Raw genomic sequence first — 21123 nt, 5'->3', positions numbered from 1 at the left:
CCTCTGATGACCGGCAGGCCCTGATATCTCTTTCTGCACTTATTTGTCCCACATTTGGGAGAGGCCCCTTCTAGGAATGCATGTACCACATGTGTGATGATGATAGCATCTTGGCCAGCTGGGTCCTGCCCATCACCGTCCTCACCCTCAGGAGAACTATTCTCCCGTAGCTGGGCTACAGGGAGAGGCCCAGACCACGTTGCTAAGTAAGGTCCGCTGAGCTGCGAGTGGCTGAGACCTGAGGGTTAAGAGATGTTAACCCAGGTCTCTTGCTGCGCCACCTGGCCTGCCTGCCTCCAGCTTCATTTTGTACATTCATGACCTTGAAATTCTGCACATTCCCCCCAAGAAACTTTTCCTCAGTTTTTCCTAGGATGACCCATCACTGTGATTGTGATTCAAACCCCACCCGCTGACGTTCACAGTGGAAAGAACAGATTGCTTGGGGCAAAACATCACATTTTTAGAAATTAAGAAAGATTACAAGAATTAAGAGAGATTTAAGGGACAAGTAAGCAGAATTTAAAACAAACTGGACCTGGTGTCCCTCAAAGAGCCATCCTCAGCCTTCTTCCTCCAGAAGTCACTAGAAGGTCACGGGAGGGGGACAGGGCAGACCCGGGGAGGCCTCAGTGGCAGGACGGATAGCACTTGCACTGGAGAGGGTGGGCTGGAGTTAATAAAAGGATGAAATGCGCTCCTTTCTGGCATCCTCCTGGGCACATTCATGTCTCTTGAACCTCTTCCCAGCCCCCTCCTCTTCCTCTCTCTCCCCTTCTCCCTCCACATTCTTCCCTGCTGACCGGGCAACCAGTCCTGGTCTTTCTGCTGCCAGCCCTCAGCCTCCCTCTCTTGCTCTGGGCTTCTCCGCCCCTTGGTCCTCAGGCTCCCCACCGTCCCCTGCCTGGACCTCCCCACTGTGGAGTGCCCACCCTCTCATGACCCCTGTGCACTGTCTTCCAGGTCGCCCAGGCCCCAGGCCACCTATGTGAACGGAGGCCTCCCGGCCACACAGCACATCAAGCAGGAGTCCCTGCCTGACTACCGGGCCATGACGGAAGCTCGCGCACCCCTGTCTGCCCACTGCCGGGCCCCGCCAGCCACGGGCCTGCACACAGACCTGGACCTATCGGGCCGAGGCCTCGCCAACCCCGCACCTTCCTGCTACCTTCTGGGCAGTGAACCCAGCTCTAGCCTGGGCCCCCCACCTGAGGCCCACCTGCCCGAGGGTGGCCTGAAGCGCTGCTGCCTCTTGGGCCTGCCCCCCGCATCCTCAGCCTCCGCCTCGCCCTGCGCCTCCTCCGACATCACCTCCATCATCCGCTCCTCCCAGACAGCTCTGGTCACCTGCGTAAATGGACTCCGGAGCCCCCCTCTGCCGGGAGACCCGGGGGGCCCTCCCAAGAGGGCCCGGCCCAGCCCTGCGTCCACCGAGAGCCACGAGGGCAGTTTGCAACTTGAAGCCTGCCGGAAGGCCGGCTTCCTGAAGCAGGAGCCCGCGGACGAGTTCTCAGAGCTCTTCGGGCCTCACCAGCAGGGCCTGCCACCCCCCTACCCCCTGTCTCAGCTGCCGCCTGGCCCGGGCCTTGGAGGCCTGGGGCTGGGCCTGGCGGGCAGGGGCGTGGCTGGGCGGCAGGCGTGCCGTTGGGTGGACTGCTGTGCAGCCTACGAGCAGCAGGAGGAGCTGGTGCGGCACATTGAGAAGAGCCACATCGACCAGCGCAAGGGCGAGGACTTCACCTGCTTCTGGGCGGGGTGCGTGCGCCGCTACAAGCCCTTCAATGCCCGCTACAAGCTGCTCATCCACATGAGGGTGCACTCGGGCGAGAAGCCCAACAAGTGCATGGTGAGTTCCCACGGCCGCCGGGCTGTGCCCCCGCCACCCCCAGCAGAGCAGCACCCACCTCACTGCCCTGGGAGAGCCCTGCCTAGGCTCCTCACCCTGGGGGCTGCTGGGATGTGGCCACAGGTCACAGTGGTCAGTGCCCTGTCACTGGGGACCTTGGCAGAGGGCCAGGTACCCGATCCTCCACCCTCCATGGCCTGGTGTCACACACACTCGTTCAGGTGGTGACACACGTGCTCTGAGGTCAAAGCAGCTCGGCCAGCCTTCTCTCTTACATACAAATGCTCAGTGTCACACCTGCCGATGGCCAGGTGAGTCATGGAGAGTACGCTTTCCCCCAGCACTGGCTCTTCACCTGGAGTCCTTCCCAGGGAGACTCTGGGGCCTCCTGGAGCAGCCACAGGCTTGATTTCCTCCAGGGAGCACTGGGTGCTCACAGACATTTGGCTTGAGAGCTGTGGGTACCCAGGGTAGGCTTTGGGGTAAGGCCAAGGGTTAGCAGATAAGGACCTGGATAGCACCTGCAGTGTTCTGGCTGAGGTTGAAACTAAGCTTTCCAGGGAGACACACACACACACACACACACACACACACACAAAATATAGGCACCCAGGCCTCCAGCCCTTCTAAGTGGTCATTTGCATGTTCTGCTCTCACTGTGGTGGAAATCTGTATCAGAGGTTAGAAATTTAGTCTTAGTCCCTGATATCTTTTTTTTTTTTGCAGTACATGGGCCTCTCACTATTGGGGCCCCTCCCGTCATGGAGCACAGGCTCCGGACGCGCAGGCCCAGCGGCCATGGCCCACGGGCCCAGCCGCTCCGCGGCACGTGGGACCCTCCTGGACCAGGGCACGAACCCGTGTCCCCTGCATCAGCAGGCAGACTCCCAACCACTGCACCACCAGGGAAGCCCAGTCCCTGATATCTTTAGCCAAGCCACTGTCCCTACCCACAGGGCCCAGCCAGCCCACCAGGACAGGCACCTGCCTGGGGTTGGAAGGGCTGATGGAGCCACCAAGGCCCAGCTCCATCTTCCCAGCTGCTGGGGCTTGGGTATGGCAGAGGAAGGAGGCAGTGTGTCTGGTCTTCAGGGCCAGTGTTGTAGCCAAAGTTGAGTTCTTCCAACACTTGTGTGCTGTCACTGGGCCCTGCCTCATGGAGAACTCAGTCTGGGAATGGGTGCAGCTTGGGGAGAGGTGCACCTCTGTCCCTGCTCAAAGTGTAGGGTAGCATTTGCAGGACCAGGGAGGGGCAACCAGCGGCATAAACTCCATCCTCCTGGGACCAGATGTTCGCCCTTGGGGCACATCTCCTTGTGGAGCTGTGAGCTGGGTACCCACTCAACCAGCTTATTCAGCTTTGAGGAGGCTGGGTCTTGAGGATGAGAAGAAATTCACTTTGCAGACAAGTGAGGGTCAGGGTTGGCATGCTGGGGTTGTGGGGAGAGGCTGGAGTGAGCAGGCTGAGAAGCTGACTGTATCGTATGTCTTTGGACCGAGAGTGTGCTGGAGGCAGAACTGGTGGCTGGGCCGATTCCTGGCGACACCCCCATTCCTTTGGGGTGTTGTGACATGTGCCTTGTGGGAGGGCACGCCCCTGCCTGGAAGGAGATGCCCAGCGGACATCGCAGGGTAAGACTCCTGGACCGCAGACAGTCCTGTCTCTCTCTGAAATCCTGCAGTTGACAGCTGCCGGGCTACAGTTCTCCTTCATGTCTTCTCTCCTGGGGTGATCCCAGTGGTGTACGCAGGGTCCTCGAAGAGGCTGCCTGGCCTGAACCCTGGTGTGGCGTGGTCAGTGGCCTTCTCTCACTCAGGCTCCCGTGTAGAATTGCGGCATCCAGGAGTTTCTGTGTTAGACATGAGGGACCTTGGAGATGATCTAGGCCTTCCCTGTCCATTTTCCAAGTTGGGAAATTGATGCCCAGTGAGTGGGTCACAGAGGCTCAAATCACTCAGAGCGGTCTCAGGATCTCTCTGTAGGGTTTCTTCTCTGGGGCCAGCCTGCCAGAATCTCTTTTGGTTCAGCAGATTCCACAGAACACTGGCTTACACCTGGCTCTGGAGACAGACCTGGACCTGCCAAGATCTTTGAGGGCACTCACAGTCAGAGATGCGTGGGAGATGGGTGTGGAGATGAGTGACAGGGTCTGGGATGGAGTTTGCATCGGCCCAGGGAGGAGAGATCTAAAAGGGCTTCATACAGGAGGTGATGTTCAAGCCATGTCTGTACTTACCCATGGCTGCGTTTAATCTTTACAAGAGTCCTGTAAAACCAAGGGTTTTTATAGACGAAGAAACAAACCCCACATTGGGGGTCAGTAGGGTCCAGCTGGCCTTCCACCTGCTGCTGTGAGAACACTTCATCTTGCCTCTTAGGGGGGTTAGGATTATGGTAATAACACCAGCAAGCAGCTCCTGAGTGCTGACTGTATGCGGGGGCTATTCTAAGCCCATTGTCCTCATACTCCATGTGGTCCTCACAACAACCCTGTGGGGCAGATACTATTAGTCCCCATTTTACAGATGAGGAAACTGAGGCTCAGAGAGACGGCATAATTTACCCCAGGCCACACAGCTAGTTAGAGACAAACCATAACGACAATAATAATAGAGGCTAATAATCATGATAGTAATAATAGTATTGATAACAACGATAAAAATATCGTTAAAACCCTAGCCCAGGGTTACACGGCTAGTAACCATTGGAGTGGAAGTTGAACTCACATCTTTCTAAGCCGTGATGCTCTTGTTTGTGTATATCTTCTCCTGTTAAACTGATTATTCTCTGGGGTCCAGGTACCAGCCCTGCCGGGTGCCATCCTCTGGAGATGGTAGCAGAGAGCTCTGAGCTCCGCCTTGTCCGCAGTGGGGGTGCTCCCCCTTCCTGCAAGGCTGGTGCAGTAGGTAACCCAGGGGAAGGGGCGGGCCCTAACCCGCACCCCAGATAAATACAATCTCCCTTCCCTGTAAAATTATTAATTTCTCATGACAGGCCTCTGCTACCATGTGCTGTAATAGACAAAGGAATTTTGGACCCGGAGCCTCTGGAGAACAGGAAATAGATGAGACACTTTGATTGCAGAGTAAATGGCCCACTAAAATAGCAGTTAATCCTTTTATTATCTTTCCAGCAGCCGTTTCCACGGTTCTTTCATGAGGTAAGCCTTCCCCGCCCCGTCCAACTGTAACACTCCCATCCTCGCAGCTGGTTCACATTTAGCCTGCGGAGCCTCTGCTTCCGCACCGGGCAGGCCTAGAGGTGCCTGGAGGAGCCCAGCTCCCCTCTGCCCAGGCCGTTCATCCTCAGGCTCAGCCGGGGACCCAGGACTCGCCTCACTGGCCCACAGGGTGCACCGCCCGCCCCCCACCCTGCCCTTTCCACAGCCCTTCCACGCCGTCCAGCGGAAGCTCCCTAATCTCTTTGCAATATCCTGTTATGTTTCTTACATTGTCGGAGTTGTCTTAGCCTTATTATATTTGGGGTTTCATCTGTGTTCCAATAGCAAGGTTACGTCCAACCCAAATACTGACGCGACGCCTCGAAGACGTTAACTTTGAAAAGATTACTTTCTTGCTTTCTTAGGTTGGCTCTCTCAGACGGTTGGAATTCTGATTGTCTGAGACTGCAGAAATTAACAGACTCTGAGTTTGCATTTGTCCACATCGAGAAAAAGACAGGCGGAGGAGAAAGAGGAAAACTTCTTATAACCTTGGGTTTTATGAAATAATCATGACAACAACCCCTGACTTTTGTGAAGAGCTTGACCAAAGCTGTGAGCTCAGCATGAAGGTGTAAAAGGCAGGTGAAAGCCCAAGTCTGGAGTCACACCGACCTCGGGCCCTGCCACTTACCAGCTGTGTGACCTCAGGCAGGTGACTTAACCTTTCTGAACCATAGCATACTCAATTGTAAAACGGGGTGATAATAGTACCTACCTTTTAGGACTGTCGTTATTAGGATTAAAAGAGATGACATAGGGAACTGCTTAGTTAATTCTCATCCTCCCCAGTCACACTCTTCACACTGATGGTCTTAGGAGATTCATACATTAGCCCTAGGAGTTAGGACAGGATCTTTGACAGCTGTTTTACAAATGAGGAACCTGAGGCTCAAAAGAACCTGTCAGGAGTGGAACCTGGACTTGAGGTCAGCTAACTGCTGCAGCCTCTGCTGTTGGTGAGGTGGGCAGAGCTGTCACACGTGCTGGTGGCCTTGTGGTCAGGTGTCTGCCAGCGATGCAGAGCCCCTGCTCGGTGCCAGACAGTGGCTGTTCGGGGTAAGAAGGAGGAGCCAGGGCAGAGGCACAGGGAGGATGCTCTAGTCCCTGCCCTCCAAGTTCTGATGCACGGCTGGAGCCTTGAGGCTGGACTTAACATCCTGCCCGGGTTCCTCTGAGAGCTGCAGCCGCACTGACCATTGGTCCCCATCCCTCACCCCGCCCAGTCTGTCCTAGGTGCCACTGGACCTGGGACCAGGGATATACCTCAGAGGGAGGCTTGACAGGGGTTCCGGGATAGCATCTTATGGGAAGTCCTGAGGGAGAAGAGACCTAACATATTCTGAGACAGTCTCTCTCCAGCTAGGGATTACCATGCCCATTTTACAGAAGAAGAAACTCACATTCAGAGACGCAATGGCCTGCCCTGTATCACCAGGCACAGCTGCCTGGACCATTCCACAGGCCACACTGCCCTCTACCAGCCGCCTTTGCCCAGCTTCTCTATTCAGCAGAGTAGAGCCCTCTGTGCGTCTCACATCACAGTGTGTGGGGTCCCAGGACATCTGCTCCTTCCGGCCCCCATGTCCTGAGACCAGCCTGGTGGGTTGGGCACATTACCAGGCCAGCTGACACCCCTGACTCATCTCAACATCTCAGGCTCATCCCAGGGAATTATCTGGGAGTTCGAGATGTCTGAGCTGGTGGCTTTACCAGTCCATCCTCATCACGTAGGGAGAGGGCATGGGGAAGACAGGTCCTGAGAGGATGGGGGTCTAGGATGGCACAGCAAATGGGGCAGCTTCAGTGGGCAGGGGGCTTCCTGAAGGGGCCGGTAACCAAAATTTGGGGAAGTTAGACTATGGGAAAGTGACCCTCAACTGAGGGAATAATCCTCCCCTTGAGACACTTGCCTCACTGGAGGGACAGCAGCCTCTCCTGTGTGCCAGGAGTCGGGGGTCCAGAGACAAAGATGATGTGATGTGAGACTTCTAGCACCATGGGAAGGATTCTGCCCTTGAATCTTGCCATCTTATTGCTGGATGATGGAGGGAGGGAGGGAAGCCAGGAGCCGAGGATTTGAGCCTGGCTGCTCAATCTTGTTTGAGTCAGTCAAGGGGGACAGGAACGTTATGGAAATACTCATTGGGTGTTTTTCAGTATTGAGGGCTTCCACACATGTGTGATCTCAGCGCTCAGAACACTTCCTGGGGACTGAAATTATCCCCATTTTACAGATGGGGAAAGGTTAGTCCAGTTCATGTCCAAGTGCATCATGGGGTCAAATTTGAACCCAGGTCTCAGCCTGACTCCAAGGACTGTGTGCTAGCCATGACCCCAAGCCACCTCCCAGGCAGAGAATCATCAGTCTGCTTGCAAATGTCGAGAGAACACCCAGATCTGAAACTTATTGGGCAAGCTGACACCAAGCGCCTCCTGTGTGCCAGGCCCTGGTGGGCCATGGGGTCACAGAAGGGAATCAAAGCCAGCCTGGCCCTGTGGAGCCCTGATGGAGCAGGGAAGCAGATAGACGTCTGCATTTAACTACTTTTCCCAAGCCAGCGCCCCATGATCTTGAGAGCCTGCAGGTCCCTGCCCTGCTGACATGATGGGTCTTTTGTCCTATATGAGAGGAGAGAACACTCATGGGATGAAGAATAAGACATTTTACCTTTTTAAAAGTAAATAAGTCACCTGAAAACAGTCTCCGTTTCTGGAGGCTGGGGTTTCTTGTAAGATTAAAAGGCTGCAAAATTGAATATGGTTTTAAACCCCTTGCCCTGGAGGAGCCTGCTGTACATGAGCCCATAGAGGCCAAGCTGTTCCACCCAGGTCAAGCCCACCCACTTTGGAAACAGGGGCCTGAGCCTCATCTCGTTCTGGGGGTCGGGGGCGGGAGGGACTGGGTAGGAAAACCTTTTTGAGCAAAGGCAGCCATCTAGTTTGCATCCAGATATGCCCTCATTAACAACCCTTACTGAAGTCCCTCCTCTGGGCCTTGGCTTTTGCTGATACCTCTGCCTGGAATGCCTTTCCCAACCCATCAAACTCCTAACCATCCCACACAGCCCAGTCCAGTGTCCCCTCCTCGGCACCCCTTTTCTCCGTGTGTCCTGCTCTCCCAGCACATGTCGCCCCATTTATAACAGTGTTCCTGGTATGGCTGAGTGTCTTGGGGACCACATGCTCTTTGGCACCTGGCCTGGCCTTGGAGGCAGAGGCGTTGAGTCTGCTCCCTAGTACAGAGGCTCTGCCCTAGTGGCCATCTGCTCTCTCTGCTCCGACACTGTGTGACGTTGCCCAGACACTGCCCTCCAGAGCAATTTCCCATAAAGTTACAAGAATGGAGGGACCTTAAAGATGGTCACATCCATCCCTAATCTGGTGCTTGAAGTTTTCCTGCAAGAAAGCCTTAATTTGAAACCTGGCTTTTCTACCTAGCAGCCTATGATTGGTGTGCAAGTAAGTTGATTTCTGTAAGCCTCTGTTTTCTTACCTGTAAAGTGGAGGGAATAGAACTGCTGTGAGGCTTCAGTGAGGTACTATACATGAGATGTTGCGTACTGCCTGGCACACAGTGAGTGCACAACAAATGGTCTGACTGCTCTGGGCAGTTTGCATTAGGAAAGGAGAAGAGGGAGGGTCTAAAAAGCATAGGGGCCATGCAGTCATGAGCGTCCCTAAAGGAACAGAAAAGGCTGTTGTAAGTCCCAGCTCTGCCATGATGTGACCTTGGATGGGTCACTTAGCTATGCTGAGCCTCAGTTTCCTGAACTGTGCAATGGGATTAATGCCTAGCACTCTGTGTTCCTTGGGTGCTCAGCAGATGCTAATGTCCTTTCCCCTCTTGAAGCCAAGGTTCCAGCTCTACAGATCTTGGCTTACACTGGATGCCTTCCTATCTCCCCCAGTTTTTAAAAATCAAATTCAGGGACCTTCATAAGGAGAGGCTTTCTGGGAACTCCAGCTTTGCATTCAACTCAGAGCCCTGAGGGCCCCCTCTCACCACTGTACAGAGGGGGAAACTGAGGCCACAGATGGAAAAGGCTTGCCTGGGAAAGAGGAGAGGAAGGAGACAGGTGGAGCTGGAGACTCATCCCAGCTCTGCTGCTCACTGACTGTGCCACCTTGGACAAGTCACTTCACTCCTGAGCCTCCGTTAATGTATCTGTAAAATAGGGCTTCTGATGCTCACCCCAGAAGAGTCTCTGTGAGGGGTGGACACCTGTGGTCCACAAACTGCAGAGAGCTCTGCAGAGGGGATCAAGTTGAGTCCCCATCTCCCAGTCCAGTGCTCCGGCCTGTAACCCGGCCCCAGAGTACACAATCACGCTCATAGGCGTGTCCCTCCCAGATGGGTTTCCCATCGGGCACAGAACCTTTTAGCTACATGCTCCCAAATGCAGTGCTTGGCCTTTAGGCCTCTGTCTGCAGCTCTTCTAGCTTCCTCCTTCTCTGCTTCACAGTGCCCCCATACGTCCCCCCTCTCCCTTCCACCTCTATCCCCCATCCCTCCTACTCCCATTCACTTCCCCATCCCTACCTCATCTCCATCCCTGACTCCCCGCCCTCCATCTTATTTGAATTCTGAGCCAGAGTTTGGCGAGCCAGGGTGGACCAATGGCTAAAGGTATAGGATAACTGTCGGGGTTCAAATCTCTGCTCTGACCCTTAACCAGCCGTGAGACCTCTTTGAGCCTCAGTTTCCTGTCTGTGTAAAAGGGAGAGTGTTGTGAGAATTAAATGAGATCATGTATATGGAGCACTTACCTCATGCCTGGCAAAATACTCCATGCTTGAAAACAGGAGCCCTTGTTCCTTTTTTTTCTTTTTTTTTTTGAGTCATCAAACCCGAGCTCTCATAGAGATGAGAATTCCTGGGAGCACCAAACTTGAGGGTACAGGAACACTGGCCAAGTTTTGTGAACTCCACACTGCTTTATGGAATATGAAAAAAATTAAGGATAAAAAAAACACAGCCCTCTGAATTGAATTTAAAATAATAAAAGGAGAGAAAGCTTTTGAATTTAATGTAAATGGAATTGAAATGATTCTCTTATTGGACTGAGAAAGTCAGATAAAATCAACAGTGACTTGAAGAAAGTGTCCAGAACATGTTTTCTAAGAGGGACATCCTGGAAATGGTAAACTTCATGATTGAGCGTTAATAGGCTCTGTCTCCACAGGATGGCAGATGGGTTATCTGAGCCAGCTTCACGCGCCTCACTTGGCCTGCTGCAGTGACTGACCTCATCCGTTAAAGGGGTGATGGGCCACACCAGCGCTATGGCCTCAGTCACCTCCAAGACCCAGGACACTCAGCTTACCTGCTCCCCTCCCTCGGGAGAGTGCCTTGGGCTCAGCTGTGCTGCCTCCCCCCTCACTTCTGCCACCTTTTCAACACAGCTTTATTGACACCCATACTGTGCCAGGTTTGATGCTAGAGGCAGGAGGTGCAGCATCAAATGAGGAATGGTCTGGTGCCGAAGGAATTAACCAAATGCTGCAGAGGCACAGAGGAGGGAGAAGGCTTCCCCCAGGATGTCATGAGAGCTGGGCTTTGAAGGGAGGGTAGGAGCTTTCCAGGTGCAGACCATGAGGAAAGGCATTTCAAGGAAAGGGAACAGCATATGCAAAAGATGAGACAGTCTTGGCCCTTGAGGGGAGCGTAGGAAGCCTCTTGTGCTTGGAGTGTGTTCTGTGCATGGGGGCTGGGAGTAGAAATGGCAGTTGGAATTGAACCTTATAGGGCCTTGAAGTCCAGTATGAAGAGCTTGGACTCTGTTCTGAGGGCAAGGGAGAGAATGGTGGAAGGGTTCTGAGCAGGGGAGTGGCACGATCAGCATTAACATTTAGAATGTTGGTCATGTGGTGGATGCGTGCAAGGGGGAGCAGCAGTAGGCAGATGAGGACGCAGAGGCCCAGGAAGGAGCCTTCTTCCCAGGTCCACCAGAGCAGACAGCAGCACCTGGCTGCCAGCCAAGGCCTGGGCACCACGGGCCAGGCCAGCTCAGCCCAGCGAGCCATGCTGAGCGCAGTGTCTGTACCTGATTGGGTACCGGGGCTCAGTCCCCCTTTGGAAACCGCATCCAGCACATTTACCAGTGGGAAATGGGAAAGGCATTTCCCATAATGTGGCTCCGTAAAGTTTGCACAACTGTTCTTTGTTTTCCGTCCATCCCCACAATAAATCTTCCTCCACTGCCAGGACTGGGGCCTCCGTGGTCTGTAAGTGATTACAGCGCTGACTTGTGCAGTGCTGCCCCCTCAAGATGCATTCTTCTGACGTGGGTAATGATAAAATGAGAGTCCATCACTGAGACTCATGGCCTTGCAAGTGGCCATTCCCAAACAGCTGGGAGGTGGCCGCCTGATGGAGGGCAGCCTGCTCTTGCCTCCTGCACGTACCCCCCAAGCCTCCCTTGATAAGTCTGCCACACTGGGAGCATGAGCCTTGGAGAGCAGAGAGGGTGGTACTCCTGGGCTGTGTGTTTCTTGGGGATATTGGTCTCTGCTGGGCATGGAGGAAGGCAAGTGCCCTGTGAGCGTTCAGCTGATGTTCCATGAGCCAGCCTCTTTGTTGTACTGAGCCAGAAAGTGTAGGGTTTTCGAGCTGAAAGTAACATTTGTAGCTTCCCAGGGCATGACCAGGCCCTGGGGTGCAGTTTTGATGGGTGTAGTTCCTGTGGTCGGGGAATGCACAGGGCAGTGGCAGGATCCCTGTTTTATAATGGGCTCGCTGAAATCCACAGAGGGGAAGCTACCTGGCTGGGTGTCACATCTGGGACTCCACCTCCTGTCCCTGGCTCCATGCTCCGTCATCTTCCCACTGCCCACAGCTGCCTTCTGCTCCCCTATTTAACAAGTCTGTGCTCCCCAGAATCTGCTGATGAATCCCTCATTTGGGGAGTCAGTTTGGCCTATGGGGTCATTTCTGACCACGTTTAGTTGCCAAGGAACATGATAGCAATGGGAAGTCAAGAGAGTTTGGCCCCAGGAAGAAAAATGAGTCTGCTGTGCCTCCAATACTTCCCCAAGATCCCACCCCCCCACCAACTGCTCCCATTGCTTCTCCCCAGGTATCCAGGACCAGAGGAGGTGGCCTCGTGGAGGCCACAAGTCTGAATGCCTGTGTTTGCACTTTTGCTGTTTGCTGCTGTGGGAACTGAGGCACGTAGAGAGGGTTTGGCTCATTGAGATCACAGAGCAAAAGAACCAAAGCTCAGGTCCCTTGCCTTCCAGTGCAGTGCTTGTCCCGCTGTGCAGAGCCGCAAAGTCTGTTGAGTACCTACTATGTGCCAGGCCCCATGTTGAGAGCTGACTTGTATTGCCTCCACCTGTACCATCACTGCCTCCCAAATTCTGGAGAACGCTGGCTTGTGTTGTGTTCACACTGGGGAAGAACCTTCCAGGGAATCTCATCTGATGCTGCTCCCAAGCCCTGCAGCACCTTTTGACAAATGGGGACTCGAGGCCCAGGGTGGGGAGGCAGCCCCCCTGGAGGTCACGCAGAGGAGATGGCTGGCAGCTTGTGCAGTCCACACGTGTCAGAATCACCTTCCCTCCCAGCAGGATCGGGTTCAGGCAGCACTGTCCAGCAGGCTCCAGGGAGGCTGTAATCAGCGGTGGGTTTCAGACATCACAGCTCCTTACGTGCATTAGAAAAGCTTGATGATTGATTGCCGTGGGCGTTAGGCCCAGAGGAAGCCTGGCTTGTGCAAAGGCCCACACGGCCCAACAAGAGTCTGCAGCTCCTCTACCCACCCCGACCCCTTCTTCATGCACACGCAGCCACCTGGACTTGGGCCTCAGTTTCTTCACGTGTGTGACAAGGACTTTGATCAGTCCCAAGCCCTTAGGTTTCCTGACCCTGACTCCGGCAGTCTGGGTAGAGACAGCGTGGGCCAGGGCTCAGCGCTCAGTTCCCTCCCCAGCTCTGCATCAGACTGCCTTATGGCTCTGGGAGAGTCACCAGACCCTATGGGGCCTCTCTTTTCTCATCCATAAAATGAAAGGACTCCAGAATCCCTAAGATCCTTTGAACTCAGACAGTTACCTTTCTGCATTCCTGGCAGGGCCCTAGGGGAGGAGGAAAGAGGTGAAGGACAAGGAAGGGGCAGGTGTGGGCCTCTGCTGAGCTCTCTGACCTCAGTTCCTTCCATACTCCTCTCTTGCTCTGCTCCAGCCACACTGGCTCCTGGCTATTCCTCACACATGCCAGCTTCATTCCCACCTCAGGCTCTGCATGGCTCTCCCCTCCAACCAGAATTCTCTTGCTCCAGCCCCACCTCCCTTCACTCAGGCCCATGGAGAGCTTTCCTGGGGGTCCATGTCACCTCGTCCAGGAGGCCTTCCCTGACCACCTGTCCAATGTAATATCTTCATCCACTCTCTGCCCCTCATACTACCCAACACTGTGTGTTTGTCTCTGATCTGTTCCCTCCACTCAACTGTAAGCTGCATAAAGTCTAGATCCTCTTATGTTTTGTTCCCTGTCACGTTTCCAGGGTCTTGAACAGTATGTGATTGACAACTGTTTCCTGAATGAATGTGATTGAGTGAAAAGGGGGAGAGCCGGACTCAGTGGGGCAGAAGTGATGGAGTGTGCTGGGAAGGGCCCAGGCTGAGAATCAGGAGTCTTGTCTTGTAAAATGAAGGTTTTTGCAGCAAACTCACAGGGCCGTGGTGTGGACTGCATGGGTTGCTGTCTGAGGGGCATTTCTGGGTTAGGCTAGATGGGTGGTGTGCCCAGGGAGCCCAGCCAAGCACCCGGTGCACAGTGTTACTTCACTCCTCCTACCCCATCCCCGCCTTGATTTCCCTCCCTCCTTAATCTGCAATATGAGGGTAAAGGAGAGTCTGCACCCCAAGTCCTCCAGCTCATGGAATGTCAGACCCAGACAAGAGCTTAGAAGCCATCAGCTTGGAAACCATCTGGCTCAATCCTGTTTGTGGATTTGGAAACTGAGGCCTAGAGAGGAGGAGTTCTTGTCCACATTCCCACGCTTGGAGAGAAATTTACAATCAAGCCCTCCACAGAGTAGAAGCTCTGTAATTAGCTGCTGCTGCTGCTGCAGCTGTTTATCATTAATTCAGTCTCCACAGATCCTGTTTTTATGACCATGGGCACAGAGATAGAGTGAGAGTACAATTTTGCATTAATTGACAACAAAAGGACTATTATAGCCAAGAATGCAGCAGAGGAAATGATTAAACTACCCCAAAGCAGCTACTTTAAAGTGTGAGGAAGGAGGGAAAGTGGCATTTTTTTAAGTATGTACTCTTCTCCAGATAGCAGATTAAGCCCTTTGTCTTCTCAGTGAATCTTTTGATGTTGGCATTACTGTCCCATTTTATAGATGAGGAGACTGAGGCTCAGAGAAGTTAAGTGCTGGGGTTCCAATCCACGGCCACCCACTGCTCCAGGATGTCCTCTGTGTCATCTTGTTTTTCTGTAATTGATCATGAGCTGATCACTCCCTGTTTTCATTGAGCTCAGCCCAGAGAATGCCTGTCAAGACATCTTAATTAGTTACTGTGACTCCTCGAAAACAATCCCACGTAATCTGGACTTTGCATGGATCCTTGCACTTAACCTACACTGTTCGGGGGTGGGGTTTGCTTTATCCAGAATTAGCACCGTAAGCCCAAGGCATCCTTTGCCTCACTTCCCTGGCTTCTTGTGCAGGGAGACAGTGACCTCACAGGTTAGGGGAGGCGTGCGGGGGTCAGAGGAAGGGAGGGGTTCGGGGGCAGCTACCTGTGCTGCTTTTACCCCAGCGGGGATGGTGGTATTTGTCAGGCCAGCTCTGCTCCCGCTGTGGCCCCCGCAGTGAGCCCAGCTCGTGAGCTGAGGAAGACGAGGTGTGGTCCTGAGCCAAGCAGAACAGAGGGTCTGCGGCCTGCAGTCAAGACCTCTGTCAGGAAGTTCGCGGCTCGTGCCTTCCAAGTGCCAGCCCTTTCATTGTCTCCACGCTGTGAACCCAGGAAGGTCTGTCCTGACAACTGGTTGGCAAACTCAGCCAGGGGAAACGGCTCCACCCTGCAGCCAGGAGGTGGTTTCGGCCTTTCAGGAGCTCTCTGAGGTGCTTACTACCGGGTATAAATTAGATTCACCTGGCCAGGCCCCACTTCCCACTAGAATCTTCATGAAAATGCTCCCTTTGGATCCCATCAGAGAGGGAAGTGTGGAGGAGGCCTGGGTCCCCTGGAAGCCAGCAGGTGGAACGTAGAAGCTTCCGGGACTCGTTGGTGAGATGGGTAAAGCGAGCAGGGCCTCATCATGACGTTTGCTGACCCCAGCACTTTTGGCTTCAACCTCTTCCTCCATAAAAAATACTAAAAATGACAATTTATGACAGCATTGGTTTAAAGACAACGAATTAATTTTATGTATTAAAACATTTTCTTTGACCTAAAAGTTCCTTTTTTCTTCTGATTATAAATTAAATTCAAACATTTTCAGGGGCTCCTAAAAGTATTGTGGACTCTATGTACTGTGTATGCTGTACCTGGTGGACAAGGCAGCCCAAAAGCAAGGCCTGCAGAGGCTGGGAGCACTTGAGGTGCAGTCCAGGTCTTGCCTCCCCCTCCCCTTCTCTAGACTTCAGTTTCATCCTCTGTGAAGAGGAATGAGTGGAGGAAACACCGGAAAATCCTGCTGTGATGTTCTACTATGTCCCATTCTGTTCTAGTCCATTTTATTCCTGATCATTGAGTTCTTGTCTTTCATTAAGAATTCACGGGTATTTACTACAAAAGATCTCTATGCAGTTAAACTGACATAGAGAAAAGGACATAAATATGTGAAAAACCTAAGCTCACTTAGTTACTGCGATTGAACCCTATATTTACTGGAGCTTCCTGGAAGCCAAGGCAAAGAAGGCAAGTTGTTGAATTGTAGAATTCTTATTGTCTGGGAAAGGAAGAAGAGCAGCCAGCTTGTGTGTTGGGGCCAGTTGTGTCTGGATATCAAATCTTTATGAGGCCTGATGAGAGTCACACAAATTGATTGCTGGAGGAAGGCTGTACGAATGATTGATGATGATACAGAGTCACTGAACAAAGCCATAGACCTTGTTTTCACAAATAACTTTGCTAATGTTCTTTGAGAAAAGCCAGGGCCAAGTAAATACTGGCAATGAAGGAACCTCACCAGTGTCTTATAGTCTGTGTTATATTCTTAGTCTGTCCGTACAGCAGCCCTCTGAGGTAGCTGTCATTATTCTCACTTTACAGATGAGGAAACTGAGGCTCAGAGAAGTTAAGTGACTTGACCCTGATCACTCAGTGGGAGCTGACTTCTATAGCAAGTGGCCTCTCTCTACAGACTTCATGGGTCAGTCTGTTACTTGGGGCAGACTCGGCCCCTTGCCCAAGGAGCTCATAGCCTAGTGGACTCTGCAGATCTTAAAAAGAAGAGGGCAACACCGTGATACGTGCCTTGAGGGGTGCTCAGGGGTGATGGGGCCTAGTAGGGGGAGCATCTGTCAGCCAGGACCTAGGGTGGAGGAGGGGACCAGAATGACATCATGGAGGAGGTGAGAAAGGGCACTAGCGTGGGCAATGAAGCCTGGATCTGGGTGGTGGCAGAAGGGAGAGAAGCAGCTGCCTGCTAAGTTTCTAACTTATAAGCAGCAGAAACCAGCTCTGGCCACAATGAGCCCTGCATCCCCTCCCTCCCCACCCCCTAGAATTTATTGGCAGGCCCTGTGACCACAGACCATTTGTCTAAGGAAAGAGGAGCAGGCTTTGAGGACAGGCAGGATCCCAGGACCCCAGGGGCCTAGAAGCAGGGAACCTAGACCTGCTTCTCCAGACAGCAAACTATCCAAACACCACACTGGGGTCCTCAGCCTCTGTGCTCTCGCTCCAGGGCCAAAGCTGTAGCAGGGCATCCCACTGACCAGGCCTGTCTTGGGTTCCCCCCACCCAGGTTGACGGGGGTTGCCCCCCCTCCTTTGTGGGAGGCATAAATGTCCTCCCTATTCACACCTTCACTTCCCACACTGAAGGATTCTTTAACATGGGGAAACTGGGCAACCAATCAAACTGGCACATCTGCAGCTACAGAAATGATTGGATCTGAGAGGTATTTAGGAGAGACAGTCGACAGAAAGGGATGGGAAGCCTGTTACGTGTGGGGTTAGAGGAGGAGCTCAGGTTGGTGCTCCACTCTCCCGCCTGCGTTCATTGTGTGGACATGAGTACAAGCCCTGGCAGCACGAGGGAGGAAGGTGTGCTGAGTAGGGAGGTGCCAGCCAGAGGGCCCCAGGGGGCTAGAGATGTGGGAGTCTGGGACTCCTGAGACAGGAGATGGGGGTCATCAGCCTAGAGGTGGGCCTGAGAGCATAAAAGGCTGGAGGATCTGGTCAGGGAGATGGGTTGGGGGTGGGGACTGGAGAGAGCCATCACCCTCCTGACTGCAGTTGCCCATGTCTCCAAGAAGAGATAGCAGGCCAGCAGGCTGGGATGCCTCCTCCTGCTGGGATAACAGAGGGCCCTGACAAAGTCCTCCTGTGCGGTGGCTCCTGCACCATCTCCAGGGGCCCAGGCTGGCACAAGGGCCAGCTCAGAGCAGCCTCTGAGCGTGTGCAGCTGTGCTTGTGTGTGTTCATTCATTTACCATCACGCGCCTGCTCTGTGCTCTGCCTCGTCCTGCCCTGAAGAAGCTCGCCATCTAGAGGGGGGGGCCAGTCTTTGAACCCGAGTTATAAAATGCCATGATGAATCCCCTGGAGGAAAATAAATGGGAACTCAGAGGAGAGGATTTAATACCAGGTGGGGAGGCCTCCAGGGAGAAGGTAGGTAAGAGTTATCCAGGTGCAAAAGGATGGGAAGGGTGTCCCAAGGAGAGGAACAGCATAAGAAAAGCCTGGAGGTGAGAGTTTCGAATGGCTCAGTGATGGAGTGATGGGGAGAGTGATGGAGAGGTGAACAGGGGTGGTGACAGAGGACCTTGTGTGTCAGATGGAGGAGCTCGGGCTCTGTCCACAGGGCTGCAGAGACCCGAGGGTGAGTTAGAGCAGGAGGGGCCTGAGGTGCATGTGAGCATAGATGTGTGTGTGCTTCCTTTGTCTCTCAAGGGCCAGCATGCATACAGTCATGCCATCAACTAAAATCTCTGCCCAGCTCGTGTTAATTAACAGGTAATGACTTAATTCTAGAGGCTTTTCTAAGAACAGAGTTAGTGCCTTTGGTATTGCAGTTTCCCAGGTCTCAATGACCCCTTTCCTCCAGATTTATATAGGCTGCTGGAGAGCACTGCACTTGCAAGTAGTTTTCCAACTTGGCCCAAGAATCCTCTGTGCTGGGCCAGGGTGTCCAGTGAGGGCCCCTGACAAGATATCAGGTCCCAAGGGGGGCCACCACTCTGCCCCTGGACTGATCACACTGTTTATGGAGAGGCTCCCTCTCAGGGAGCCCAAGGTTTGGGCCGGCTGAACGTAACCCCTCCAGCGGGCCTGTGGTCAAACCCTGGCTGAACTCGGTCCTCCTCTTCTTAGACATATTCACATTTAGGCCCCATGGCTAGGTGGGGATCACAGCGCCCCTTGTTAATGGTACGGCTGGAAGCCCGAATGTGGCTTGGACACAAGGGCAAAGTAGGTCTGCTTCCTTTACCCGTATTAGGGACCACAAGACATTGGGACCTCACCAGCCTCCCAACCAGAGGAGGAGTGGGGGGCTGCCTCCCAGAGCTAACCCCCAAGGGCAGCTGTGCTGTGTGTCATTGGGAGAGTTACTTTACCTTTCTGAAGCTTCCATTTCCTCATCTGTAAGACAGCATTTAGGTGGATGTCCCAGAAGCAGACCCTGAGAGGAAGATTTGTGTACAAGTGATCTCCCAGGGGAGGCCGGGGGTGAGGGTCTGCCACAAGTGGGGGTAACGATGCCTGTCTTCCAGGGTGGGAAGGGGGGTCATTCATTCATTCCACACTCTTATTTAGTCTTTGAAATATGCCCGGCAATGAGTGAAGTGCTGGGGACAGAGGTGAATGGGACTTGGGAGACAGGCAGGCTGGGTGGAGAAGCTGACCAAAGTCCCGGTGACATCTGGGAAAACTGAGGCTCAGAGCTGTGCTCCACCAGGGCCTCACCCAGCGTGACCTTAGAGCAACTCAGAGCCAGGACCACAGAAGTGGATGTCAGAAGTGCAGACGGTCTCGCTCGCTGGGTGAGGCCCTGCTGGAGTCACAGCGTCCTGCTGTCTGGAGCGCCTGGAGTGGACTGCAGGGGCGGTGTGGGGAGCAGCGGGGTCTCTGTTTGCACAAGCTAACCAGCCTGCGGCAATTGCTGCTCTAACTGTCATTGTACTGCAATTTGTACGACAATTTGTACGGCATGGAAGGGAGCAGAGATTATGCCCTGAATGTCTGTTTATGTCATCTCTAAAAATACCCCTCAGATGCCAGGCTTGCTGAGCAACCAACGGGCGACCTGTGGTCTCCAGCATCAGCCTGAGCTGCCCCCCAGGGACGTGTCCAGGGTAAATCAAGTCCATTTCTAGGAAAGCACAGAGCCCTCCCCGACAAGGGGCTCTGACCCTGGCTCCCCAGCTTCTGGAGTTCTGAGAGCCCATGCTTATGTGTGTTTGCCTGTCTCTGGATGCCTGTCACCAGGTCTCTATGCGCTTGTGGGGGGTGTGTGTGCACGCACGTGCGTGCGTGCACCCTCGCAGGCCTGTGTGTGAGTGTCTGTAGGCAAGTTTGTGTTGTTGAATGTGTCCCCAAGGGCCAGGGTGTTGTGTGTGTTCCTCTGAGTGGGTTGATTTGTAAGTGTGTATCTGGGGTGTGTGTCTGCACATCTCTGTGTGTCCATGCAGCATATGTCTGTGAATGTGGGTTCTACAAGCCTGAGGAAGGTGTCATTCCTCCTGGTCAGGGTGGTCAGGGGAAGCACCACTGAGAAGTGCAGACTGGATTTGGGCCCTGGCGAGCGTGTACAAATGGGGTGTGCAGGCGCTTCTCCTCCCCACTGTTCTTCCCCTGTTCTCAAAACTTGGAGGGAGGCAGCTGCCAGGAAGCACGCTGAGCCCAGTACCAGGAAGGACTTTATAGCACGCAGGACTTTCCCCAGTGGAGGGAAGTGTGGGAGCAGAGGCTGGCCTGCCACTTGGCAATTTCATTCAGCAAACATTCCCTGAAGCGTCTTATTCTTTATCAGGCCTTGCTCTGGGCCCTGGGACAGACGGAATTCAGGTTGAGTTCCAGGACCCACAGGCTAATGATATTAACCCTTGAGACTGGGTCCCAAAAGGCATAATAGCAGTTAAAGTGATGGACCTCATACACTGCTGGGCACCGCTCTAAGCTCGCTAACACATTTGGGCCAGGTGCTGTTTTACAAATGAGAGACGGAAGCCCGAGTGATGAAGCAGCTTGCCTGGGGTCCCTGCAGCAAGCAGAGGCACAGCTAGGATTGGAACCCGCATCCCTGAGTCAGGAGGACTTGAGCTGCTGGCCCCCCTCCCTTGCCCCAGCTCTAGGCGATGGTGCTGGCCAGGGCCTAGAAGAGGCTGGTTTCTGCCCCCAGAGCTCATGTGCATCCAGGAGGTGCCTGTGCCATCCTGCCTGTTCCCCGCCAGCCGTGCTCTGAGAGCTCTTAGCGCTAGGCCAGGTTATTAATCAATAAGGCCCAGAGGCCACCGCAGTGCTGGCTAAGAATTTCAATCCAGCAGGAATGTAAACGTCCCCTGATTGTATGGGGCTGTTGGCCATGGTGCTGCCTGAATCAGTTGCCCCTCTGACAAGGCAGGAAAGAGTCACCCTGCTGCAGCCCACAGGGGTCTGGGGGCACCAGGCAGAAAGGACAGCATAGTAAAAGCAGTAAATTGGGAGTTGGGGGTGGCCTGGGTCCCTGCCCGGCCACTGCCTATGTTTATCACTATTAATAGTAATAATAAAAATAGCAAACCCTTACTTAGTGCTTGATACGTGCCAGATACTGTGCTAAATTAGGATTGGCTCTCAACACCCCAGGAGAGGGGTGTCGCTAACCCCATTTTACAGACGAGGAAACAGAAGCTTTGGAAAGGGAAGGATTTGCCAGGGTCAC

The 21123-nt window shown here is 53.6% G+C and overlaps 1 protein-coding gene across 2 annotated transcripts in view; it reads left to right on the top strand.

Annotated features, from left to right (window-relative positions):
* Positions 1-21123, top strand: part of GLIS1 (GLIS family zinc finger 1) — a 227416-nt gene that overhangs the window by 142267 nt on the left and 64026 nt on the right. For both annotated transcript variants that reach the window (XM_024739287.1, XM_024739288.1), the window contains one exon: positions 964-1846. In XM_024739287.1, the coding sequence (XP_024595055.1) occupies positions 964-1846 (883 nt within the window). The remainder of the gene's footprint in view (positions 1-963; positions 1847-21123) is intronic.

This window comes from Neophocaena asiaeorientalis, unplaced genomic scaffold (assembly GCF_003031525.2).
Source record: "Neophocaena asiaeorientalis asiaeorientalis breed wild unplaced genomic scaffold, Neophocaena_asiaeorientalis_V1.1 scaffold138, whole genome shotgun sequence".
Lineage (NCBI taxonomy): Eukaryota > Metazoa > Chordata > Mammalia > Artiodactyla > Phocoenidae > Neophocaena > Neophocaena asiaeorientalis.
The sequence above is the reverse complement of the archived record's forward strand: the minus strand, read 5'-3'. Positions and strand labels throughout refer to the sequence as shown.